This window comes from Rhinolophus ferrumequinum, chromosome X, assembly GCF_004115265.2.
Source record: "Rhinolophus ferrumequinum isolate MPI-CBG mRhiFer1 chromosome X, mRhiFer1_v1.p, whole genome shotgun sequence".
Lineage (NCBI taxonomy): Eukaryota > Metazoa > Chordata > Mammalia > Chiroptera > Rhinolophidae > Rhinolophus > Rhinolophus ferrumequinum.
The window spans coordinates 69,555,304-69,580,139 of record NC_046284.1 but is presented as its reverse complement, the minus strand read 5'-3'; the positions used below and the strand labels follow the sequence as shown (position 1 = coordinate 69,580,139).

The following is a 24,836-nucleotide window of genomic DNA, read 5'->3' as shown; positions in this document are numbered from 1 at the left end:
ACCTAGTACAAAGATGAACAAATAGTTCTTATAAGTAATAAAACGGCAGTATACAACTCATAGACAAGTCATGCATGCTATATATATACAACCTGTAGATATGGGGAAGCAATAAGTGTACAACCAAAAAGTTAACTAGTAATTTACATAGGCTGGAAGGAAAAGGTTCAAAATCCATGCTCACTTATCTCCTATATAAAAAACTCGCAATCTCTGTTCAATGATCACCTGTCACAACTGCATTGTCTTTAAGTGCAGTTGGTAAGACTGTTTGTGTTTCTGCCTTGCTCTCACGATGATGGATTACATGTTTATATGGACTCGAATTCTGTTCCTCTCCTGCTGTTTTCTGACTGCACATTGTGTACAACGTAAGAATATTTTAAATTACTTAATTTCTATAGGTTGAATATGTAAATAATCGATTAGATTTTAATTAGAGAGGGAATCGAGGATATGCTAGGTAGCTTAAGTGACTAAACAGTATTCCAAGCAAAGATTCTGTTGTTAAAAATTCACAAGCCTGAAAGTCTGATTTCCTTAAAAGTCTTTATTTTTAGACAGGATAAATAATTGTTTTCCCCTGAAGCTAACATACTTGTCTCTGATCTCTGAGATAAATATAAGAAATTCTATGGACTACCAACTAAAATTTTAACTTGTATCAATATTAGTGATTGTTTTAGACTACTTAAAATTAGCACTTTGTTTCTCATAAAATGCAATAGAGGTTGCACTTTATTTTTCAGAAAATTTTCACTCTGCAATATGGTCAAATCATATCTTCTATAAAACATGGCCTAAAATCTTTGCCAAGCCAAGAATTACAATTCTTTTTTTAAAACACTGCCTGTTGAAAACAGATGTGACTTAAATTTCCCCAAGCAGCACCATTAGATCCATTAATTCTGGTGAGGGATTTTTGCAATGTTGGGTAGTTAGATGGTCAGTGGACCATTTTGGACAACTGAAGTTGTTTCCATATTCAAAAATTAGAGTGAAGCTCTTAAAGTACTGTATTTTGTTTTTACTTTAAAATGCCATTATGTTTCCTAATGTCACCCTTTCGCTTTTTTCCCCCAAATATTTTAGTGTGGCAAAATCAGTGTGTCATATTTTATGTTAAGAAAAAATATGCTTTCCAAAGCACAAATAGTTTTCCTTTGGATTCTATAGGTCTGATCTTATCAGAGATCTTTTCCCTTCTTGCCTGCCACTTCTAACCCCAAATAGATACTCAAAGGCCTGGGACTCAGGCAATCTGAAATCTCACTGTATAGAATCTCTTCTTTGTGTTTCAGCTGGCAGAGGGTCAAAATAGTTCTCCCTTTCTTTAAATTACATTTTCTGTGCATGTTAATAAGTCCTATGACTCCTGATCAAATTTCCTACTCACTGATTTTCAGACTTTGGAAAACCTTTGCTCAGTCCAGATTGCTACCATGTTCCCCAAAAATAAGACCTAGCCAGACAATCAGCTCTAATAGGTCTTTTGGAGAAAAATTAATATAAGACCCAGTATGATATGATATGATAGGATAGGATAGGATAGGATAGGATAGGATAGGATAGGATATACCTGGTCTTATATTATAATAAAATAAGACCGGGTCTCATACTAATTTTTGCTCCAAAAACCGCATTAGAGTTGATTGTCTGGCTAGGCCTTATTTTCAGGGAAATACAGTAGAAGGGGTACTGCAGCCATATCATTGGCAGAATGACTTAGAACCCCAGTGGCCTGCTAGTAGGGTGACCAATCTATCTGTGTCAACCAGGGCACTTTGAGAGTGAAAAGAGCATTATAATTAATCCAAGACAACAGGCACAAACTGGAACTGTACTAACAAACCAGGATTATGTTACCTTATCTTTGGATAAATTGTTTTGTCTTTCCTTAGCCAGAGATGATACTCCCATTTAGTCCAAAAGAACTTCAAATGTTAGATGTCTTTTGGGCTGTAATGCTGTGTGTTGACTTTTTTTAAGCCATGCTGTGAAAATCATCAGGCACAAAATAATAGAATGAAATCATGTGTGTTGTTCATCTAGATTTTTGGAGCCTGGTACCTGAAAATGTGATATGTGAACATTCTCAAAGAACCACAAGGTTATTTTTATTTTCATATTTTAAGATTTTTTAACATAAATAGTTATTCTAACATGTAGAACTTTTCACATGTGTTTTGGCCAAATTTGAACCATTTGTTCTATATTGTTGAGGGATGTTTGAATGTTATTTACAGCCAATTGCACATCTGTGACTGACTTTGATGACTGTCCAGGGGATGTAAAAGATTTCTGTCCAGAGAATATTGTTTGTGCATGCAAAGATGGAGAGCCTTTTTGCAAGTAAGTGGTTATTCATGCTGTAAAAGCAGACTAAGCACAATGTATTGTAATAATTTACTTTGTTTTTATTTGTTTGCTATATTCAACAGATACAATACTTGTTTTAAAATAGCATTTTAATCAGAAATGGCTCCTATGCATATAGCATAGTTGTTGTAGATTCCTTAAAATAGTTTAATCTACTGTTTTAAAAACAATATAATAAAATTTAAAACATTAAATGAGACAATATATATTAACTTTAAAAGATTAGCACCATTCAAAACTGCTTTCCTCAGACAGATTTTTTTACAGATAAGTTACACATATTCATAAATAAACTGTTTTACTGTTCTAAAGAAGAAAAAAGTGAGGTGTGTCTCATGTTATGGAATGGCAATAATCCTGACATTTTATATATTGATAAAGTTTTTGTAAATCAAGAAATATTTAAAATGCACTGTGACTCCATCCCTATTTTCGAGGTTTACTTTTTGTAAAAAAGTGTGTTCTTTGAGACACAAATAATTTTTTCTTTCAAAAGTTAGGCAGAGTTTCTATTTTGTTCTTACCATAAAAATGAGAGTAGTTGGGTCAAAAATGGGGAGAAGACCTAAGAAAAAGAATAATATAAGAATAAGAAAGAGTGCATCTGTGAGAGAAAGAGAGGATAGGTAGTCAGGGGGCAATAATGAAAGGTTTTCCAGGGTCCATGCCTGTTGAACTGAATTTTGCAAACTGGTAGTAAGAAAACCAGGTGTAGGCAAAGGAACCAGTATGCGTAAAGACACAGGTTTGAGTGAATTTTGTGTTCAGAAGTGTGAGTAATTTGGACATGCTGAATGACAGTATTTTCAGTTCCTTATGTGCCCTATTTTCTCTCTCACCTCTGGATGTTCACATATACTACAACTTCTCTCTATTATGCTTCTTTCACCTTCTCTCCTCTCACCACAGCTCTTCTTCCCTTGACACATTCCTATTTAACCTTTGAGGCTAAGCTCCATCATATTACTAACATAGCACTTAAACCACTCTACTGCAATTTCTTTGAATGTAGGGTATATATTTCCTTTTTGAGAGCACCAAAACAACAAGAATTTTGTTTTATGTACCTCCAGCCCCTAGCATGATGCCTGTCATATAGAATGTGTTTTGTAATCATTTGTTGAATGAATCAGTCATTCAGTGGGAGTGGTTTGCTCAATAGTGGAAAATATTGGAAGAATATTGAAGATGAAAAGTTCTTTTAAAAAGCCATTGGATTTAGCACTTAGGAATTGTAGGTGATAACCTTTGAGAATGTCGTTCCAAAGTTCAGATGAGAATACAAGCCAGATTGTGAAATTACATCCAAGAAGTGGAAAGTAAATATAATACAGCAATGAAGAAACATATATAAGTCATCTGATAATTTTAATGTTATTTGTAAGCTCATATTTGGTGGAATTTTGGAGGCATATATTCAACTTTTTTTCTAAAAGCTAATTACCCTTTGTCTACTGTCCTAATCCTTATTATAATGTTTGCCTCACTTGTTTTACAAGTCTTTACAGTTGTTAATTGCCATGTCATATTTACATTATGCCTATTTTGAAAATTTTCTCCACCAATTTGATTAAGACAAGTTACTTCAACTTATTTTACTGGTGGATCTCAACATGGGGCATCGCTGCTCTGGAGTTGGTGTGCCTGTGCATATACCGTGTTTCCCCAAAAATAAGACCTGACCAGACCATCAGCTCTAATGTGTCTTTTGGAGCAAAAATTAATATAAGACCCAGTATTATATTATATTATATCATATCATATTATATTAGAACCAGTCTTCTATTCTATTCTATTATATAATACTCAGTCTTCTATTATAGTAAAAGAAGACTGGATCTTATATTAATTTTTGCTCCAAAAGGTGCATTAGAGCTGATTGTCCGGCTAGGTCTTATTTTCAGGGAAACACGGTATGTCTGTTAGTTTCTTTGAATGTCTACCTGATGACAAGTGATCATTTTTTATTACTAAATGTATTTAGCACCACACTGTTTGGGTCAGTTATTTTGACATTGTTAATCAGAGTTAGGCACTAACAAATCAGAATTGATCATACTAGACTAAGTGATATTATCATTATTTTTAAATTCTTAAAGCATTTTAATGGCATTGCCGAAATTTTCTTAGGATACACATACCACCACCAGCACCCACACCCCTATAGGCAGATATCTCACACACACACACACACACACACACACACACGCGCGCGCGCACACACACACACATCCCAAATGTTTCATTTATATAAAAAATGAACAAAAGCCAAATTTAAAATATTTTTAAAGTCAGAGAACTTAATAAAATTGACCAAACCAAGAGCCTGATATGTACTTTTTTAAATTTTCAGTCATGTTTTATTTTTACATTTTTCTTAAAATATTTTCTTATTTATTATGTCTATAGTTTTTAAGAACTCTATTTTACATTTTTACAAATAGAATAAAGACTAAAGATCATTTTAGATTTTATTAAAAAAATTCAACTAACTCTGCCCCCCTACCTCCATCACTGTCATCAAAATGAAAATCACTAATGCTATAGATCTGAACAGGATTCATTTTTTTTTTTTTTGCTTTACTGAGGTATAATTAGTATACAAAAATTACACATTTAATGTATACATCTTGATGAGTGTATCTATCACTTCCAAAAATGTCCTTGTGTTCTTTTGTGGTATCTTATCTTTTCTTCCTCCCTCCCTCCCTTCTTTTCTTCATTCCTTCCTTCCCTCCCTTTTTTTTAGTAAGAACATGAGATCTATCCTCTTAACATATTTTAAAGTGCACAATTCTGAATTGTTAAGTATCGGTACTATGTTGTACAATGGATATCTAGAACTTATTCTTCATGCATAACAGAAACTTTATACACAGTGAAAAACAATTTCCCATTTCCCCCTTCCTCCAGCCCCTCCCTGACAGCCTCCATTCCATTCTATTCTCTGCTTCTATGAGTTTGACTATTTTTATTTGGAATAGTGGATGTATATCGCGACATTTTTCACATACTTACTGGTTGTTGAGGAAAAAATGTAAACTACATTTTAAATATATCTTTACATAAAAGTTTTATTTCCTATTGATGATCAAAAGAAACCATTCACATACTTCCCAGGATTGCTATGAGAATTAAATAAATTATTTAAAATCCCTCACATAGTAACTGGCTCAGAGAGGTGCTCCGAAAAGTTGATTCATTTCTTTTCCCTAGCTTCTATGGTGTTAAGCACAATGGTCAATTCTCAATCTTCATCTTACTTAACCCATCAGCAGCATTTAACACACTCGATTGATCACTTTCTCCTCTTTGAATTTCCATGGCTCCCAGGATGTCCCTCTCTCCTGTTTCTATTTTGTTCTTCGGCCTCACTGTTCACTTCTCAATTACCTTTGCTAGTCTTTTCTCTAGTCCCCCAACTACTTAATGTTGGTGTGTCCCAGGGCTTACTTAGTCCTCTTTATCTATACTTCCTCCATTGGTGATCTCACCCAGTCCATCTTTAAATACTATCCAAGCTGGGAAAATTCATAATTCCAGATTCAGAGCTATAACTGCCTATCAGCATCTCCACTTGTATATCTAATACCCATTTCAAAATCAGCAAGTACAAAAGTGAATTCCTCAACCCCTATGACTACCACCCCAAACATTTTCTTTTTACAATTTTTCCCATCCCAGTTGATGGCTACTCCATCCTTTCATTTCCTTAGGTCAAAAGCCTTAAAGTCATCCTTCAGTGATCTTTTTCCCACACACTCTACTTCCTGTCAATCAGAAAATCCTGTTGGTTCTACCTTAAAAAAGAAAAGTAGAAATAAACAATTTTTTGCCTTCTCCACCAGCGTTATCATTCTGATCTAAGCTATTCTGGATATCTCTTGCCTAGATTACTAAACAGCTTTGTGACCTTTCTCCCTGCTTTTACCTCTGTCCCCTAACAGTAGAAAACAGAGTGATCCTTTCAAAACAACCTAGATCATATCACTCTTCTTCTCATTGTAAAAGCCAAAGTCCTTACAAGGACCTATAAGCTATTTTATCTGTTTTTCCTTCCTTGGCCTTATCTTCTACCATACCTCCTTAACTCACTGTGCTCCAGCCACACTGATTTCCTTGTGTTTCTCAAACATGCAGGCACACTCCCTCCTGCTGTAGAGTTTTTGTACTTGCTGTCTCCACTGCTTGGAATGCTCTCTTCTCCCAAAATACCCTATGGCTAACTCCCTCACCTCCTCAGTCTTCCTTCAAATGTTAGCTTCTCAATGAGTCCTGCCCTTTACTACCCTATTATATCACTGCAACGTGTCCCACTACCCTCCCCCTCACATTTCCAGTCCTCCTTACCCTGCTCTACTTTTTCTTTTTTCCCCTAGCACTTATCACCTTTAAACATGCTAGATTATTTAGTAATTATGCTTATTTCTGTTGTCTGTCTCTCTGCTACACTTTAAGCTACTTGAGGACATGGATCTTTGTTTTATTCACTGGTCTATCTCAAATGCCTGGAACAGTACTTGGCACATAGTAGGCACCCAATAAATGTTTTTGAATTAATGAATGAAATGTTATTGTTTAATAGATAATTCCTTTGTGATTCATTCCTAAGCTAAACAAGAAATATATTCTTGCTAATGTCTTTTTTTCCAAGAAGTCCATGAGGATTGATAAGACATTTTCAAATATATTTTGACCTCCTTAAATGAATGACATGTGTTACATATTAAAAGCCGTGTCCTATTGAGTAGATTACTACCTACTTGAAGCTGGTAGATTCATTTTCTTATAGAATCCTAGACTGTGAGAGGTAGAAAAGATTATAATAATCACCTAATCAATCCCTTCATGTCACCAATGAAAATACTCCTTAATATACTGAAATAATACAAACCAGGAGAAGCTTACTTAGGATCTGACATTTACTGTTCAACTGGGTAATCCAGTATCAATTCTACAGGAGACAATGAAGCACTCTCTAAAGACACTACCTGAACTAACCTTGCCATTAGTCACTCCCATAGAGGATGGTGAGAAGTCATATTATTCCTGTTCACAAACCCATATAGGTTTCTATGTGGTTATATGCCATGCCAGTTCAGTCTATGTACCAGAGAAGCACATTTAGGTTATTTGGCAGTTTCAAGCCTTTATAAAAAAAACGCTAGAAGTTTCTATGTGAGTCATTTATTTCTATAAACTAGAGGAAGAAAATCTAGAGTCATGGGAACGATGGGGATAGATTTTGCTGGCAGACAGTCTATTCTCGCCTTCTCATGTTTTTTCTTGTATTTGTTGTAGAGTGGCAGAGTCAGTCTGTTAACCTGCATTCATTGCTGTAAGAGTGGGTGGAGAGAACACCCAGCCTGCGGTTATATAACCGGTAGACTAGGCTGTTTCAAACTTTTCTCATAGTACTGACAGAACTAAAGTAGCTGGAGTAAAGAGAAGTATGAAGAGTGGGCAAAATATGGATAGTTTTAAAAGTGGTCGCCTTTTTTTCCCCCCTAAGTGCCACATCTTCATTAGTTAATGGTTGGGAAATCCTGACAGCCTTCTGCATGCTGACTCAATGTGTTCAAACTTGTAGGTTTTAGAGTGTTTGCTCAAGTGGAAAATAGGACAACATAAATCTGTTAAGGGCCTTAAAGGGAAACCTCATGGATTAGTAATAATGAAAAGTTTGATTCAATCAGAGGAGACAATTTTTCTTCTAATTTGTGAGCTTGTTCTATTTCTATTATTTCTCTCTAGATGTCCAAATTTCAGAAGTCAGTGGAGAGATTATTGGTACCTGGGGGCCAAATGTGACCAGCTCTGGAATACTCTGGACCTGATTTTAGTAGCAACATTGCCTGGAATAGGACTGGCTTTAATAATTGGTGTAACAATCCAGACTATCCACTACTGTAAAAAGAAGTCAAAGGAGAATATAAATGATCAACAGTAAGAAATTTCTAAATACCTCTGAGAATGATAGGAAATCTCTTGTGTGATCAGCAAATGAATCAAGAAATAATGGATATCATTTATCATGCGTACAGCTAGTATGTTCTTTTATATTCATCAACATTTAGTTAAATTTGAACAAAAGTCAGGATAACAAAATACATTTTGGTCAGGATTTGAATACAGCAAAAACTGAAAGCCCTTTCCACAGATAAAAGCCAAGTGTAATTCACTGAAGAATTGTCCTGCTTTAGTGCTTTCCTTCTATTTGTGTGCACTACACATACTGTCCTAAGAGGGGGTGGTGGGGTGCTGTACCTGTACCTCCTATTCACCCCCAACCCCCAGCAACAATGTCAGAGAAATGCAAAGAGGAATCCAATGAACTTGGCTGTAATCTGACTCTATCTTGGGTAAATCTCTTTACCTCACTGGGCTTCAATTTTCTCATCTATAAAATAAAGATTGTTAGAATCTGGCCTACCCACCTCACAGAGATAGTGAGAATGATACTGAAAGCAACAATCACTTACTGAGGGTTTAATATGTATGTCAGGCTGGATTGTAAATGTTTAATACCTATCAACTCATTTAAATCTTCACCAGCACCCTAGAAAGTATGTATAAGATTACTGAGGCACAAAAAGATCAAATAACTTGGCTGAGGTTATAGGGCTGTTTTTACTTGGGCTATCTGGCTTCTAGGGTTAAACTCTTAACCCTCATGCTATATGAATGGAATCTAATGAGATAGAACATTGCTTTGAAAGCTGCAAAGCCCGGCTGCACCCCCTTTATTTCTTTTCTTAAAAGCAAACAGTACCCTTTATACTATGCACTGCCTCTGAACAATAGAAATATGAGGGGTAAATACCAGTAGGGTAAAAATCTCATCAATTTTTATACCAGTTAATTCAAATTAGCATCTACTTTGAAGCATCATTCTCCATGACAAGATAATGTTACCCTGTATGCAGTCTGAAGAGAGTTTGAAATATTACTTTAAAATTGGAAGTAACTGGTAATGTGAGCCTCACACTTCTAAGAATAGGCTTGTAAATTGCAATAAAATCAACAATTTGTACAGTCTTAGATAACTGCCCCTGGCTGGGTGAGATAAACTCTCCAACCTTTCTATCATTTCAAAAATCCTAATCTTTGTTTGGACCATCATTCCATACTCTTTAAAATACCATGGAGTACACATGTATATATGTGTAAAATCAACGTTAACCAACATTAACTTTATAAATTGACATTATTGTGGAGAATTTCATATTACCACTTGACTTAGGTTGGAAACCTCCTATGATTTTAAAGAATTATTATAATTAGAAATCATACTATCATATAAACAAGTCACCTTTTAAGCATTCTCCATAGCTTTCCTACTCCAAAGTTTTGAAGAACACTGGATTAGTTTTCCAGTCCTCTCTTTTCTACTAATTGGCTGTGACTTTGAATGGCTCACTTAGCCCATTTCCTCCTTTATAAATGGGGAGTTGGATAACACATATCCTACTTTTCCATAGCTTTTCCATAGGGGCAAGAATCAAATGAAATAATTAATGGAACATTGCACTGAGAAGCAAAGGCAAAACAAAAAGCTTGATTGTAAATCAGGATCGTAGTTGTGTTCACAAGCATTTGGGTAAAATTTTAAGCTTCCTTGTTTTCTTCCAGTTAAAATATAATTTAGTTTGAGCTCTCTTTTTCCCCTCTGCCATTCCCTGAATTGTGAATTGACAAAGTGATTCTGTAGATACTCTGGGAGATTCCTTAATATAGAGTCGGGAAAGTATGGTCATGGAGCCAGACAGACTGGGGCTCAAATCCCTGCCCTAAAAGTCACTGACTGTGTGGCCTTGGGGAATTTCCTGAAAATTTTTCAGCCTCAGGTTTTCCATCTGCAAAATGCAGTTAATAATACCTATCTTGCAAGCTTTTTGTAAATATTCAAATAAGATAATGTAATTTTGTGAAATAAACTGATATTTGAAACTTACTTTCAAATGCGTCAAAAATTAGATGGATTAATGGAGGGATAGAGGGATGGATGGATGAACACATAGCAAGTATAGTAAAATGTTAGTGATAAAATTGAGGTGGTAGAAACATGGGCATTCACTGTAAAATTTAATGTTGCTATATGTTTGAAATTTTTCATAATAAATTATTGGGAAAAATCAGATAATATTAAGTTAAGCACTTTGGAAATCATTCAACAAATGGTAGCCATTATTATTGCCTTGTCTCAGGTAAATATAATAATAGTCTTAATATGGGAACACTCATTCTGTATAGTTAAAAATGAGTTTATCAAAAAAGTGATTTATAACTAATTAAGCAAACGCTCTATCCTAAGTATGTTTTTTTAATTATTATTACTATTATTTAACTTGCCAGAGAACAGAGGAATTTATCAGGACTCCAACCTCAGCAAAATTCTGCATATGCTCTTAATACTGCTACGAGACCTTCTCAACCTGATCAAGGCCAGGTAAACACTGAAACTCATTTATCAGATAAACTAAGTTTACAGAAGGCACCCAGGAGAGAAATGTCTTGGAGAAACAAAAAGAAACTTGGGAGATTAAAGAAGTAGTCAGAGACAACAAAATGAAGTGTTATCAGAAGATCAAATTGCACAAATATGGAATGGTTGGTGACAGGTTATTTATCAGTAGAGTACAGGCCAGGCCTGGGGCAAATAACAATGGGAGTGATCTCTACTTCTCTCCATCATTTGTTTCCAGATAAAATCAAGTTAAAACATGTATCAAAGGCAGTCTTAAGGAAAGTTAAAACACGTAACAAAGGGGAAAGGAAGTCACTAAAAGAGGGAGGCGGGACAGAAAGATATGGATAAGAGGGCAAGAATTTGAACCATATGGCTTCTTTTTATACTAGCTGAAAATACCTTTTTATCTAATTGTTCTCAGTAGAACCTCTGAAACAGTAGACTTGTTGGGATTTTGTTAATTCATTTTACTTCAGGAACAGCTCTAAATACAGAAAAAGGTCTGGGTGTCGTATTTGACCACAAGTATCAGAAGCAGCAGTAATGCTTTTATTATTTTAAATCAAACAAATCAGTAAGATGCCACAAAAGTATTGTTTGTTATAGCATATTAAGTCCTAAAATATGCCCAATTACATTGAGATTAAAGAACTCTAGCCTCAATATAATTCTACATATGTCTCGATATGGTATCTTCTCAATAATATCAAGAACAGTTTAAACTGAAACTCATAAAAAGTTCAGATACAAAGTTGGTAAAGGGTTGATGACGAAGGCTAGTGGTCAGAAATTTTCTCAGAGTCAGAACAATTAAACATTGGGACTTAAATTACAACGTGGAGGGGAGATTTATGTATGTTTATTATATATAGCATTTCTTCAAAAAAGAAAGTTAAGTTCCTCTGGGTGAATATACTGTGGTAAATAATGTTGATGTCTCCAAAAGTCTTACTCCACGGTTGTCAAATGGCTTTAGTTGTCAATTTTTCTCTTGAAGTGACCAATTGTTTTGTAGATGGATCCTAAGTTACAGAACCAAACAGGTAGGAGGTGCCTTTCCTTTTCTAAGGATTCACTTCTTAGCATCCCTCGTTACTTCTGCCACCCACTTATATTTCAAATCTAGCTGGCCTTCTCATCTTCTCTCCTCTCATCATTTTTTTTTTGACTTAATGCTATAGAAGCTCTGATTGTGGATAAAATTCAGAAGGAATGCCAAGTATAATGCCCAACATTTAGGCTATGTTATTCTCCCATTCCCCAGACTCAATCTTCCTGTGGCTAAATACCTGCTTTGGTGGCTGTTACATATATCTGAGTATTTCCACTGTAGACATATTCTCTTCGATGCTGTGACCATTTCATAAATTGGGATACCATAACTGAATCACCATGCCGTGTCTCAATCTACCATATTCTTTTCTTCCTGATTGTTTCCCAAAGTCTGGGGAATTGGGAAGCAGAAAAGGACTACAAGTTAACAATGTAATGGAGGACTAGGAAACTTTCCAACTGAGTTAAACTGTTTAGAAAGGTGTCCAGATGCACTGTGCTCTGGATGTACATTTAAAATTTTGACTTTGGCGTGTGATGACTTCTCAGAAGCTAAGGCCCAGTTCAGGTTTCCACAGAATTGAATAATGCTTTTTCATGCATATTCATTATCATTTTCTTTATTCAGGTAGCTCACACATACAGAACCAGGAATTAATAAGCAGAGCCTAAGTTCATTCTTGAATTGTCAACGCTAATCTTTTCTAATTGACTTAACAATTAGATTTGAGTGGGTGGAGATAAGACTACATATTTGCTACCTCTTTTTCACCCCACCCACCTCCTTTTACATTTAGCACCAAGTAACTTATTACTTTCAAAGTTGTTACAATTCTAGCATAGCATATAATTAGAAATCCCAATATATTCTGTGAATCTCTGTCAGGAAGGTGTGCTGTATAGTTTAGTCCTGTGAGAAGAATTCACCATTGCCTTTGTTATTTTAAAACGCTACATGTGTTACATAGAGACCCAGGAACAGGCATAGTCTGAAGAGCATAAAAGTAAATACTGATATGGCTTAAACAGCGTATAATAAACCATATAATAGAGATAGCAAATACTGAGAAATGCTCACTGAAAAGAAAGAATGTTGACTAAGAGTAAGATTTTCTAAATCTGGCAGTGATAATCACAAGCTTACTAAATTGATGGATTTATTGTGTTTTCAAATAGAATAAATTGAAAGTGGAAGATGATGAGATAAGCTTTAAATTATCCATTACTAAATCCAGGAAATTATTCTCCCTAGATAATAAATGAAAATAACATCCAATGATAAAGTATTCTTTACATACCTGAGAATATTATCATAAATTTCTCATTAGAAGTTGTTAATATCATCTTCAATTAATTTAACATTATCAAGCATTCCACTACAGATAGCACTGTGCAAACGGTGACAATCTCCAGACCACTGCTACATCTTCAGTATGTATTATCACTGGATATGTACATTAACTCTACCTACTTAGTAAATGACTAGTCACAATTTTATGAATATTTCCATAGTTAAAGCCTTATGTTATGCTACTTATCCAATTCATGAACTTAATTTTTTCAAAACAACCAGTTATGTAAAGTGAACTGGAAATCAGCAAGGTAGAAATAACCTCTTTTACTGTGATTATTTTTTTCTCAAGTCCAATGTTTTGTTTAGGAAAAAAATATTAAGTTGGCTAGAAACAGTGAAGGAATCTAAGTAATTAAAAAGGAAATATTATTCTGCAACATTTTATCTTTATTTTTCACGTCTATGTTGGAAATATTTAGTTTCCACTAAATATTAGTTTAATTGGCTTAAAAGGTGATTGAAAGCTATTGTATGGGCTGATGAAAAGCAAATAGTATGTCTTATGATCTTAGGCTAATTCCACAGTAGGAAACAACAATTAGCAAAGTCATGAATTACCCTTCTGTTTTCACTTTCATTTCAAATTTTTTATTTTGGTTTGTATATAACCAGATTTCATACCTTGAGAAAACCAGGAATTTCCATATGAAAGTGTTCACTGAGTTTGTACCCTAGTGTAAAATGCAAAACCTGTGAAAGTGAAGCATTTGTGAATGAAAATGCAGTTAAAATAGTTTTTAATGAAGAAACCATGTATAAAGGAAAGAAGTTATCTCTTTTGTTAGAGGTCTAGGTGGAGGATCACCTGTGAATTGGTTATTTTTCATCCTATTGTCAATATTGGCTATTACAAGTACTGGGAGTACAATAGAAACTAAGTGAGTGCTTGAATATATGAATGAAAGCATGAATGAGTGAATCAGTACTCCCCTATAAGTTTTATTCTACTACACACATAAATTGTCATATTATCACTTGTGTCATATGTTGATGATCTGGTCACCAAAAAAGGGACCTGTGGAGTCAAGAAAATCTTGCATATTTGGTGATTTGAAGCTACACAATACTGATAGAATAATAAATAGCTTCTCATAGTTAGAAACCATAAATGAAGCCGCTAGCTACAAGGGGACCAAACATGAGAGTCAGCATAAATCAGGGTAAGCCTATTCCCATTCCTGTGTTGTGATCACAAGAGAAAGTGCAGAACACTGTTTAAAGGAAAATTAGTAATCTTGTTAGAACTTAATATTTCTTTTATTGTGTGTTATTTACTGTTCAATCTCATAAAATTAAATCCATAGATGACATTAAAGCTTAATTATGAATACTTATTTCTATAATAGCCCCAACACATTATGAAACTCCTGTACTTTCTTGGTATCTTTATTTCCAGGGTGCTATTGAAATACAGTTAATGAATATATAATTGTAATCGGCAACATCATTCAAATGTTTTCTTTTTTTTCTGCCTGAACAACTTCTAGCATTATATAAGTTTCAAGTGTATATTCTATAATTATATTCTATATTCTATATGTAACCATCTAACAGCCAGTAAGTTCCAGGCCTCTGGCTCAACATGTCATGTTCCTATAACATTATCATGTTGCCCCATGAAATTCAAACTCTGGCTTTACCTGTACAACTATACCCGGACTGTAACCACACAATTTTGAGCTAGGTGGTCTAGAGAAATTCCCTGGAAATCTTTCAGGTGCTGGGAACACCAGAAGCTTGGGGAGAAAGTCAGGCAGTGGGCAGTTTGTAAGTGCAGTGTCAGTAGCTCTGTAATATATTCTATGATACATCATCTGTATATTGCATTGTATATTCATCACTCAAAGTCTAGTGTCTTTCTGTCACCATATATTTGACTCCCTTTACCCTCTTCATTCTCCCTCCATCACCCCGACCCCTTCCTGTCTGGTAACCACTATAATGTTGTCTATGTCTATGAGTTTAATTTTTTTGATTGTTCATTTTTTGCTTTCTGTTTTATGTCCCACATATGAGTGAAATCATATGGTTCTTGTCCTTTTCTGCTTGACTTACTTCACCTAGCATGGTACTCTCAAGATCCATCCATGTTGTTGCAAATGACAATATTTCATTATTTTTATGGCTGAGCAGTATTATGTTGTACATATGTACCACATCCTCTCTATCCAATCATCTGTTGAAAAACATTTAGGTTGTTTCCATGTTTTGGTTACTGTGAATCATTCTGCAATGAACACAGGAGTACATATATCTTTATGAATAAATGTTTTTTAAATTTTTTGGTAGATACCCAGTAGAGGGATCGCTCGGTCATACAGTAGCTCTATTATTAATCTTTTGAGGAACCTCCATACTGTTTTCCATAGTGGCAGCACCAATTTACATTCCCACCAGCAGTGTACTAGGGTTCTTTTTTCTTCATATCCTCTCCAACACTTGCTATTTCTTGTCTTATTGGTAATAGACATTCTTACAGGTGGAGGGGGTATCTCACTGTGGTTTTCAACAAATGTTTAGAAAATTTTGCCCTTCTAATGCTTGTGTTCAAACTATAGTAAGAAAGTCTATGTTTTCTTGCCTATATGGTTAAGAGTGTAAATACCTCAAGCCTGAAAAAAGAAGAGACAAAGTTTCTCTCACATCCAGAAACTTTATCATTAAAGATTCCTTAATCAAGAGGGTCATTATAAAAGACATTACTCTTTGTCTAGGCTCACAATAAAAATTGTTTAGACATGAATTGATAATAAGAGAAGTTTGAAAAGAAAAAATATAGCACATTATTAATGCCACACATGATGTGACATTTGGATATTTTCTCCTTCTTAAATCTGTCCTCAGAACTGATCTACTTGTTTCCTCTTTGGTATTTAAACACCTGAGTTTGGCATTGAGAGTTTATCTCCTGAGATAGTTCTTTGGAAATGTTCAACCAAAACTGTGAGGGGAAAAAAACCTTTTGATCTTCTATTTCCGAAGTATTTTAGTAGATCATTTCTTTTGTTCTGAGTTAGTAAGAGGAATAAAAACCCACAAAACCTTAATCCACTTGATGGCACACAAATTTATTAGATAAATTTAAATTTTATGTTCCAGTTACACCTTTGATAGGTTCTCTTCTCCCTACTAGCCAACAATATCTTTCTTTCCCCACTTTATTCATCTACATTATCTCTTTTTAGAACTCTCTCCAGCATTTGTATCATTGCTGGCAAATGTCCTCTCTCTCCTTAGCCCTTTGTGTAGCTAGCCTACGTCCAAAATCTGAATCTCACTATAGAGGTAACACTGTTGTGCTGTAGGGTGAGCATGCCTCACTGAACATGCTCACCCACAGCTGCAGAGGTGAAGCTGGAGCCACTGACACTGCACTTACAAACTGCCCACTGCCTGACTTTCTCCCCAAGCTTCTGATGCTCCCAGCACCTGAAAGGTTTCCAGGGAATTTCTCTAGACCACCTAACTCCAAATTGTGTGGTTACAGTCAGGGTATAGTTGTACAGGTAACGCCAGAGTTTGAATTTCATGGGGCAATATGATAATGTTATAGGAACATGACATGTTGAGCCAGAGGCCTGGAACTTATTAGCTGTTGGATGGTTACTTAAACATTATGGGTCTGAGATTTAAAGTAATTAATTTTATAAGGTTGTTGATAGGATTAAATAAGATATTTAGGAGCATTGCTCTAAGAAGCTTGGAGAAATGCCCGAATGTAGTTAACACTCTCAAAATGATGTCTGTTATTAATATTTGCAGTAGGTAAGCAAGTGTAGAATGTTCCATGTTGGCTGTATCAGGAGAAGACAAGCAGAGTGGTATACCACTGTGGCATTCCAGCAGTCTATGAGTGCAGACAGAATGATCCTAGTACGCTGAAAAGCAAACTCTTTTGTACGTTCCACCAATATGTGGTCAAAGAAACAATGTTGACAGTGGACAAAGGGATAGTGAAGGAGGCATGAGGTAGTAGCCTGATTTATCATTACCTCTTGCTCAGCAACTGTCATAGAATGAACCTGAACTGTTGACCTAATTCCAGAAGGGCCTATGATGGGGCAAGAGGCATTGAGACTCCAGGCTTCTCAGAGCTCAGATCTTTGTGCCAGGATAGAAGTGGTTTGTATCCAACTCACATCTCCTTGGTATCTCAACAGATTCCCTCATCCCTCTGGGACGAGCATGAACCCATAAAGCTAACCCCTCTGTACCTGTCCTTACTGGATCCCTCACAAATAAACAAAAAAATGTCTGCATGCTGGCAAGATGACTCACTGAGTGCTGGTATCAGGCCCATAAAATTTCATGCTGGCTGCTGGAGAAACAAGTTTCTGATATTGGTGGGATAGTTTTGAGAACTAACTGGAGTCCATCCAATATAGTCTCCCTCAGCAATGGTAGGGAATTGATGCCTTACATCCTCTCTCAATGAAAAAGAAGGTGGCAGATATCTGCTTTCAAGTCTAAGCCGTGACAGACCTGAGGACAGAAGGCAGGCTTGTGGGCCAACAACTGGCTCAGCATGCCCCATAGCTTATCTCACCCAAACCTGACTCAGAATTGTTGCTCATGGGTGACTCCCCTCAGCAACTCTTCTCCCATCTCAGAGAATAGTTATTAATTGAGCTATACTTATGGGGACATGTGGAGAAGCTAGTAATATCTATCATCTATTTGGTCTTCAACCTCACCTGATTGGCAATCTATGACCCCATCATTCCCTATCTGTTGAGCAAAAGTATTAATAAAGCTGGAACTTTAGGAACGTTATATATAAAAGAGCCTTCCAAATGTATCTCAACATATATAAAAGAGCCTTCCAAATATATCTCAATTTAAGTACACAGTGATTTTTTTATAATCTATGAAATAAGCCTACTGTCTCCCAGTGATTACTGAATGAGAGGAAAGTAACTTGGTAGTGATCTAAACAAAAGGATCTTTCATCTACCTAATGATATCTTGATCTAATCGTTATACCTGGCCTCTAGAACCTTTGAATCATATGGTACTAGATTGTCCACCTTTGGGCCAATCCTGAGAAATGTATTTGAATGCCTGGAAGTGGAGTTCTAGTTCTAGTATCAAGCCCTGTTCAACCAAAGAATTCTCATAATTCCAGACAAGAGATTAGTGGTCCTGGAGTCAGTGCCTCTAAGACTATGGAGCAGTCAGGTTATTCTGTTACAGGGGAACTCAGATGCTAGCCCATCATCTCCATGTTTACTTCTCTAGGAGGTACTTTTCCCATTCTAAGTTAAAGCTGTTGGCTATCAATATTTCACTGAAGCTTCAAGGACTTTCTTGAAGGGGCTTGGTACCATGTAGTGGTGCTTCCAAACCCCATCACCTAGAGCAGCCCATGTCAAACAATAGAAACATCATCTCCAACTGGCTAGTCTTCTTCATCATGTTCATACGGGGCAGCTAAAAACACTAGGCAGACTGTCTATGTTATGAGCCAGAATTTTTAAAAGGCAGTAGAGGCTGTCCTACTCTGAGAAATTCTCTAGCCTGAACACTTTGTAGCAGAAAATAAAATTTGGGCAGCACCACACAATCCTAATCTTAAGGAACAGCAGGATGTATGTTCTTGCCTGCATCCTATGATTTTTCTATGATATTTTTTTAACAGGCTACTGCTAGAGTTTTGGTCTATAGATAACAGGTGATGAGAGGTATAATAGACTGAAGAGCTTTAAGTCACTGGCATATAAATGAGAGTGAATGAGATTGTCTAGGGAGAAAATATAGAGTGAGACTAGAAGAGGATCTAGAATGAGGAACTCCAACATTTCCTAGCTGTGTGAGCTTGGGCAAGTTACTTAACTTCACTAAATACCAGTTTTAGCATCCAAAAAATGAGGACAAAACCCAGATACTTTGGGGTACCTATGTACAGCAGTAAATCATTCAATAAATGAGGGCTACAGCTAGCATTCTCTTGCTTAAGAAATGGAAAAATAAAGCCTCTTGTGAGTATTTCTACAAGTTCTATTCAAAAGAGGATTGTGTTAGGTAAACAAATCCTTTCTTGTGTTTGTGAGCATGAATGTCTAGACTGCAAGAATGACTTAAAGACAATGTCTAAGCCACAGATAGGCTCTAATAGTGAGAACTTCTGGTTGACATTATGGCAAGTTGAAAGGAGATATCATTTAATAGATAATTATTTCCCCTAAAATCATGCCACTCACATTCCTTTTGAAGAGATCAGTGTGGCCACAGTGCACTGAATTCTCCACTTCTACATTTAAAAAGCTAGAAAGGGAAATTATCAACCCATTATTTTATATCTCCTTTCCTTCAAACTCTCTGGAACTTGTACTGGGAGAAAAAAAAAGAATTTTATATGTGGACATTTATTAAAAGGATATATGCATGTATGTGGGGGATGTATAAAGTGTTTAACCATTGCATTCATTTATATAGACATTTATTTAAAAATATTTATTGAGTACCTACTATACGTCAGACATTCTTCTAGGTACTGAGGATGTAATGTCAAATAAAACAAACAGCTCTGCCTCTCGTGGAGCTTCTAGTTTAGGTTTAAAAAAAAGATATACATAAAATGATTATACAAATAAAAGTGAAATTCTTACTGCAATAATTGCTTAGAAGGAGGGCAATGCTAAGAGAGTTCAAATGGTATGTGTAATAGAACAGAAGGAAAGGAAAGTGCTTTCATTTATTCCGTGCCTCAAATGTTTTGCTATTCTTTCCTCTCTCCTATTCCCTGTGCCTCTTAGACTGATTGCCATAATTTAGGGCTTATGTAGGCATGTATTAAGCAAAATAAATATGTGAATCAACAATAATAAAACTAAATAATTAAAATTAAATTTTCTATCTCTACCTTATGTTAAACCGCTATTATTATATTGCTCAGGTCGCATGGCACCATAGCTAATGGTAAACATAAAAAACTGGTTTTACAGAGTTATTAGCTGGTTTGAGAGCAGTAAGATTAAATTAGTTTTGTACATCTGTAAGATGATCATCTATATTGAAAAGAAAGCCAAGAAAAAGAACACTATGTTTTGACCAAAGTCCTAAGGCTCCTTAATTTTTAGTCTTATTTTTCTTGCCATTGTCTTTAAGATTATCATGCCCCTAAATTTTTGGAATTATTTTTTATATATGTTTTCATAAGCAATAAAATATCTGTGCCATCAGGAAGTCACTGGATGAAATTTTCCATTTTTACCAGTAGATGGCAGTGAATAACCATTATACCTTACTGTTGATGATCCTGGTTTGGAGAGTAAGAGCCTCCTCCATAAAAATTCAAAAGCAGCAATGCTTGGTATGATTTCAATCTTCTTAAATTAGCTGAGGCTGCGTAACTTTACTAACCATTGTCACCCCAATAAACTAATTTAAAAACATTTAAAAATAAAAACTATTCAAAAGCAGAAAACATGTAGGTAAAGACTCAGTGCCAAATTTTTCAGAGGACTGTACCATGAATGTCAAAGTATTGCAATTCTGATAAAATTTTAACTGATTGTGTCACACTAACAGCACTGGAAAGCAAGAATCAATCAAGTAAAAAATAGGAAAATACAAAGTACAGATGCTGAAAGACTACAACTATCCTTTTTCTAAAATACACATAAATGATAGAAATGCATTTACCAAAATATTCATCATACTGTTCTTTAAATTGGAGATTATAAGTGCTTTTTTCCTCTCTTATTTCAATTTTTTTGTGTTTTTCAAAATTCCAAATTAAAAATTATTTTCTTTTTTAAAAATATACAAAATAAATTGTTAGGAGGGAAATAACATTCAAAACAGAAGAAATTTAAAGAATCCTAAGAGACAACTTTGCTCAACATACAGGTATATTTTAAAAGATCAATTAGATAATTTTCTAGGAAAATATAACTATTTCCAGAAAAGACAGTAAATTTAAACAGACTGATTTCCATGGAACTAACAAAGAAAGCCCCCCTACCCACCACATCTATACACACACGAAACACTAGGCCCAGCAGTTTCACCGAGAAATTCCAATGATATTTCAACTATTTCAGAGCATAAAAAGATGGAAAACTTCAATTTTTTTAAATTAAAGTTTATTGGGGTGACAATGTTAGTACAGCTACATAGGTTTCAGAAAACTTCCATAATTTTAATGAAGTGAGTATAACATTGATATCAAAAGCTGAAAAAGACTGCATTTAAAAAGAAAATCATAACGGGATAGTGTGAAAAAGGTAAAGGAGAATAAGGGGTGCAAACTTCCACGTATAAAACAAATAAGTCACAGGGTTTTAATGTACAGCATAGGGTTTTAGTCATTACTATCTCAATAACTTTGTTTGGAGACAAATGATTACAAGATTTATTTCTGTGATCACTTCTTAAGGTATATAAATATTGAATAACTATGCTGTACACCTGAAACATACACTATTGTATGTAAATTATACTTTAATTAAAAAAATAATTCTTTGTGAAAATAAGAAAGCCATAGACCAATCACTTTTATGAATATATGTGCTAAAATCCTGAATAAGATATTAACAAACAATATGTAGTGGCATACTGAAAAATAGCCTATCATGATTGGGATTATTCCAGGAATGCATGGGCATATAATATAATTAATCATATTAATATATCTAAGGAAAAAATTTACGATTATGTCCACAAATATTGAAAAGACAATTGACAAAAATTATTACCCATTCATGGAAAAAAAGCACTCAATAAAAATGGATACTTCCTTAACATAATAAAATATATCTATCCCAAACGAAAACTCATCATCAGTCATAAGAAACATAGACTTAATCCCTCTAAAATAAGGAACAAGACAAGGATGACCACTATCACCACTATTATTTAACAGTATTTGAGGTACCAACCAACATATTACACAAAGAAATAAATTGGACTTATAGAAATTTTAAAAAGGAGTTATAGTTATCATTAGCTCTGTATAACAAAATCCTGTATATAGAAAAGTCAGAGAGACATCATCAAAATGGCAGCGTGAGGTGAGCCTCTGTAAATCTCTCCTGGAATTTACAACTAATCGAACAACCATAACTCCACAAAGGACTCCCTGCACAGCAGACAGGCTAGACGAAGAGGCCCACTACTGAATTCACCTAAAGGTGGGCGAATCACGCGAACGGGGGAGGAGGGAAGGGAGAAGTGCGGAGACGGAGCCGCAGGGGCAGGTGCAGGACGCAGACCTAGCTCAGTGCTCCAAGCTCGCTGCATCCCGGAACTACTGCAGCTGCAGGAGAGGGAAGAACTCCGACTGCTAGGGCTCTGCTTATGGCCCAAAGGGCTGAGGGGACAGCACATAACACGGCTGAACACAACGCTCATGGCAGAGACCTCGGAGAAAAGACTGAGGGAAGAAGGCTGAAAATGGTGGTTTACCCCTCACTGCCGAGCAGAGAACAGAAGCCTTAGGCACTGAGACTAGCAGCCCCCACCCTACCCTCCCAGAGCTCGCCCAGCCCCCGCCTGCCCGGTGATAGAAGCAGAACAGTAGCAGCATCAGATCAAAAGAGCAGAATAATTACTGTTCTGAGAACTGTGATCCACAGACAGAGATTCGCAGCCCAACTAGTTCCGGCAAAGGGGAGGGAGCTGTGAAAGCAGACCAGCTATGGTGGTGGTCCCCGCCATTGCTCTGGGCCACCTGTCACAACTCACCCCGCCCCTGGCCCCACCTATCTGGGCGGATCCCTGCAGGAGTAAACAGAACGGCTTAAACATACGGGCTCCGAATCTGGTACAGGAAGAGCTTCGGAATTTCAAAAGCTCTCCGCATACCCACACGGACACTGCGCCCTGTGACCCAGGCGAACTATTAACAGTGGAGAAGCCCATCTCCCAGGGAATCCCCCCATTGTGCGAGAAGCTGGAATAGTGCAGAGAAAACATAGCACTACTGTGTGAGAGAGGAAAAAAAAGGCTATAGTCAGAGAGAAAATAAAACATTCTACCAACAAGTACTGGAAAAAAAAAGAAAGACATCTTCCTATCAACTTGTTGCAGAAGCCACTCCTGTAGATTTCTAGGAAGAGAAATAATAAATCAGTAACTGCCATGAATAACCAAGGCAACAAGACAGCTCGGAAAGAAAGTGAAAAGTCTCCAGGAAAGGAGCTTAAAGATATGGAAATATATGATTTAAATGACAGAGAATTCAAGATTGCAGTTCTGAAAAAACTCAACGAGATGCAAGAAAACACAGAAAGGCAGTTTAATGAACTCAGAAACACAATCAAAGAACAACACGACCATTTTACCAAAAAGATTGAAATTTTAAAAAACAACCAAATAGAATTTCTGGAGATTAAGAACTCAGTAGAAGAAATGAAGAATGAATTAGCCAGCTTAGGTAGTAGAGTTGACCAGATGGAGGAAAGAATCAGTGACATCAAAGGTAGAAACCTGGAAATTACACAGATAGAAGAAGAAAGAAACTTGAGACTTAAAAGAAATTAAAGAACTCTACAAGAACTTTCTGACTCCATCAGAAAGAACAATATAAGAATAATGGGCATATCAGAAGGAGAAGAAAGAGAAGGGAACAGAGAATATATTCAAACAAACTGTCGATGAGAACTTCCCAAACTTGTGGACAGAACTCGATCCTCGAATCCAAGAAGCAAATAGAACACCTAATTACCTCAATTCCAATAGGCCTTCCCCAAGGCACATTTTATTGAAGCTGTCTAAAATCAACAACAAAGAAAGAATCCTCAAGGCAGCCAGGAAAAGAAGACAGTCACCTACAAAGGAAAGCCCATTAGATTATCATCAGATTTTTCAGCAGAAACTCTACAAGCCAGGAGGGCGTGGAACCAAATATTCAAGTTATTGAAAGAGAGGAATTGTGAGCCAAGAATAATATATCCAGCAAAGATATCCTTTAGATATGAAGGAGGAATAAAGACCTTTCCAGACATACAGAAGCTGAGGGAATTTTCTAATACACGACCTGCACTACAAGAAATACTAAAGGAGGCTATTCAACCACCATCAACAGTGACAATTTGTGGCAGCAGAAACACATAAAGGGGGAGAGTAAAGGCCTGAACCAGAATATGGGAATGGAGAAAGTAAGTGTGCTGAAGAAAATGGAATACTCTAAATATCAAACTTTCTTTTATATAAACTTAGGAGAACCACTCAAAAAAAATCCAGAACTGAAATGTATACTGTAATAAAAGAAGAAACAGAAGGAAACATCATAGAATACCACCACACAGAAATAATAGACAACAACAAAAAGGCAAACAAACAATGGGGACACAGCCTTACCGAAAAACTAAAGATAGAATGACAGGAAATCCTCACATGTCAATAATCACCCTAAATGTAAACAGACTGAACTCACCAATAAGAAGGCACAGAGAAGCAGATTGGATCAAAAAAACTAAACCAACTGTATGCTGTCCCCAAGAGACACATCTCAGCTACAAGGACAAGCATAGACTCAAAGTGAAAGGGTGGAAATTGACACTCCAAGCAAATGGTACCCAGAGAAAATCAGGTGTAGCCATACTGATATCCGATGAAACGGACTTCAGAGTGAAA

General features: G+C 35.9%; 1 protein-coding gene across 2 annotated transcripts in view; it reads left to right on the top strand.

Annotated features, from left to right (window-relative positions):
* The first annotated feature begins 205 nt into the window (after positions 1–205).
* LOC117022708 (uncharacterized) overlaps positions 206–24,836 on the top strand; it is a 65,922-nt gene continuing 41,291 nt past the window's right edge. The window contains exons 1-4 of one of the 2 annotated variants that reach the window (XM_033106844.1): positions 206–371; positions 2,247–2,352; positions 8,134–8,325; positions 10,735–10,828. In XM_033106844.1, the coding sequence (XP_032962735.1) occupies positions 296–371; positions 2,247–2,352; positions 8,134–8,325; positions 10,735–10,828 (468 nt within the window). In that variant the 5' untranslated portion in view covers positions 206–295. The remainder of the gene's footprint in view (positions 372–2,246; positions 2,353–8,133; positions 8,326–10,734; positions 10,829–24,836) is intronic. The other variant, XM_033106920.1, reaches the window with a different exon arrangement.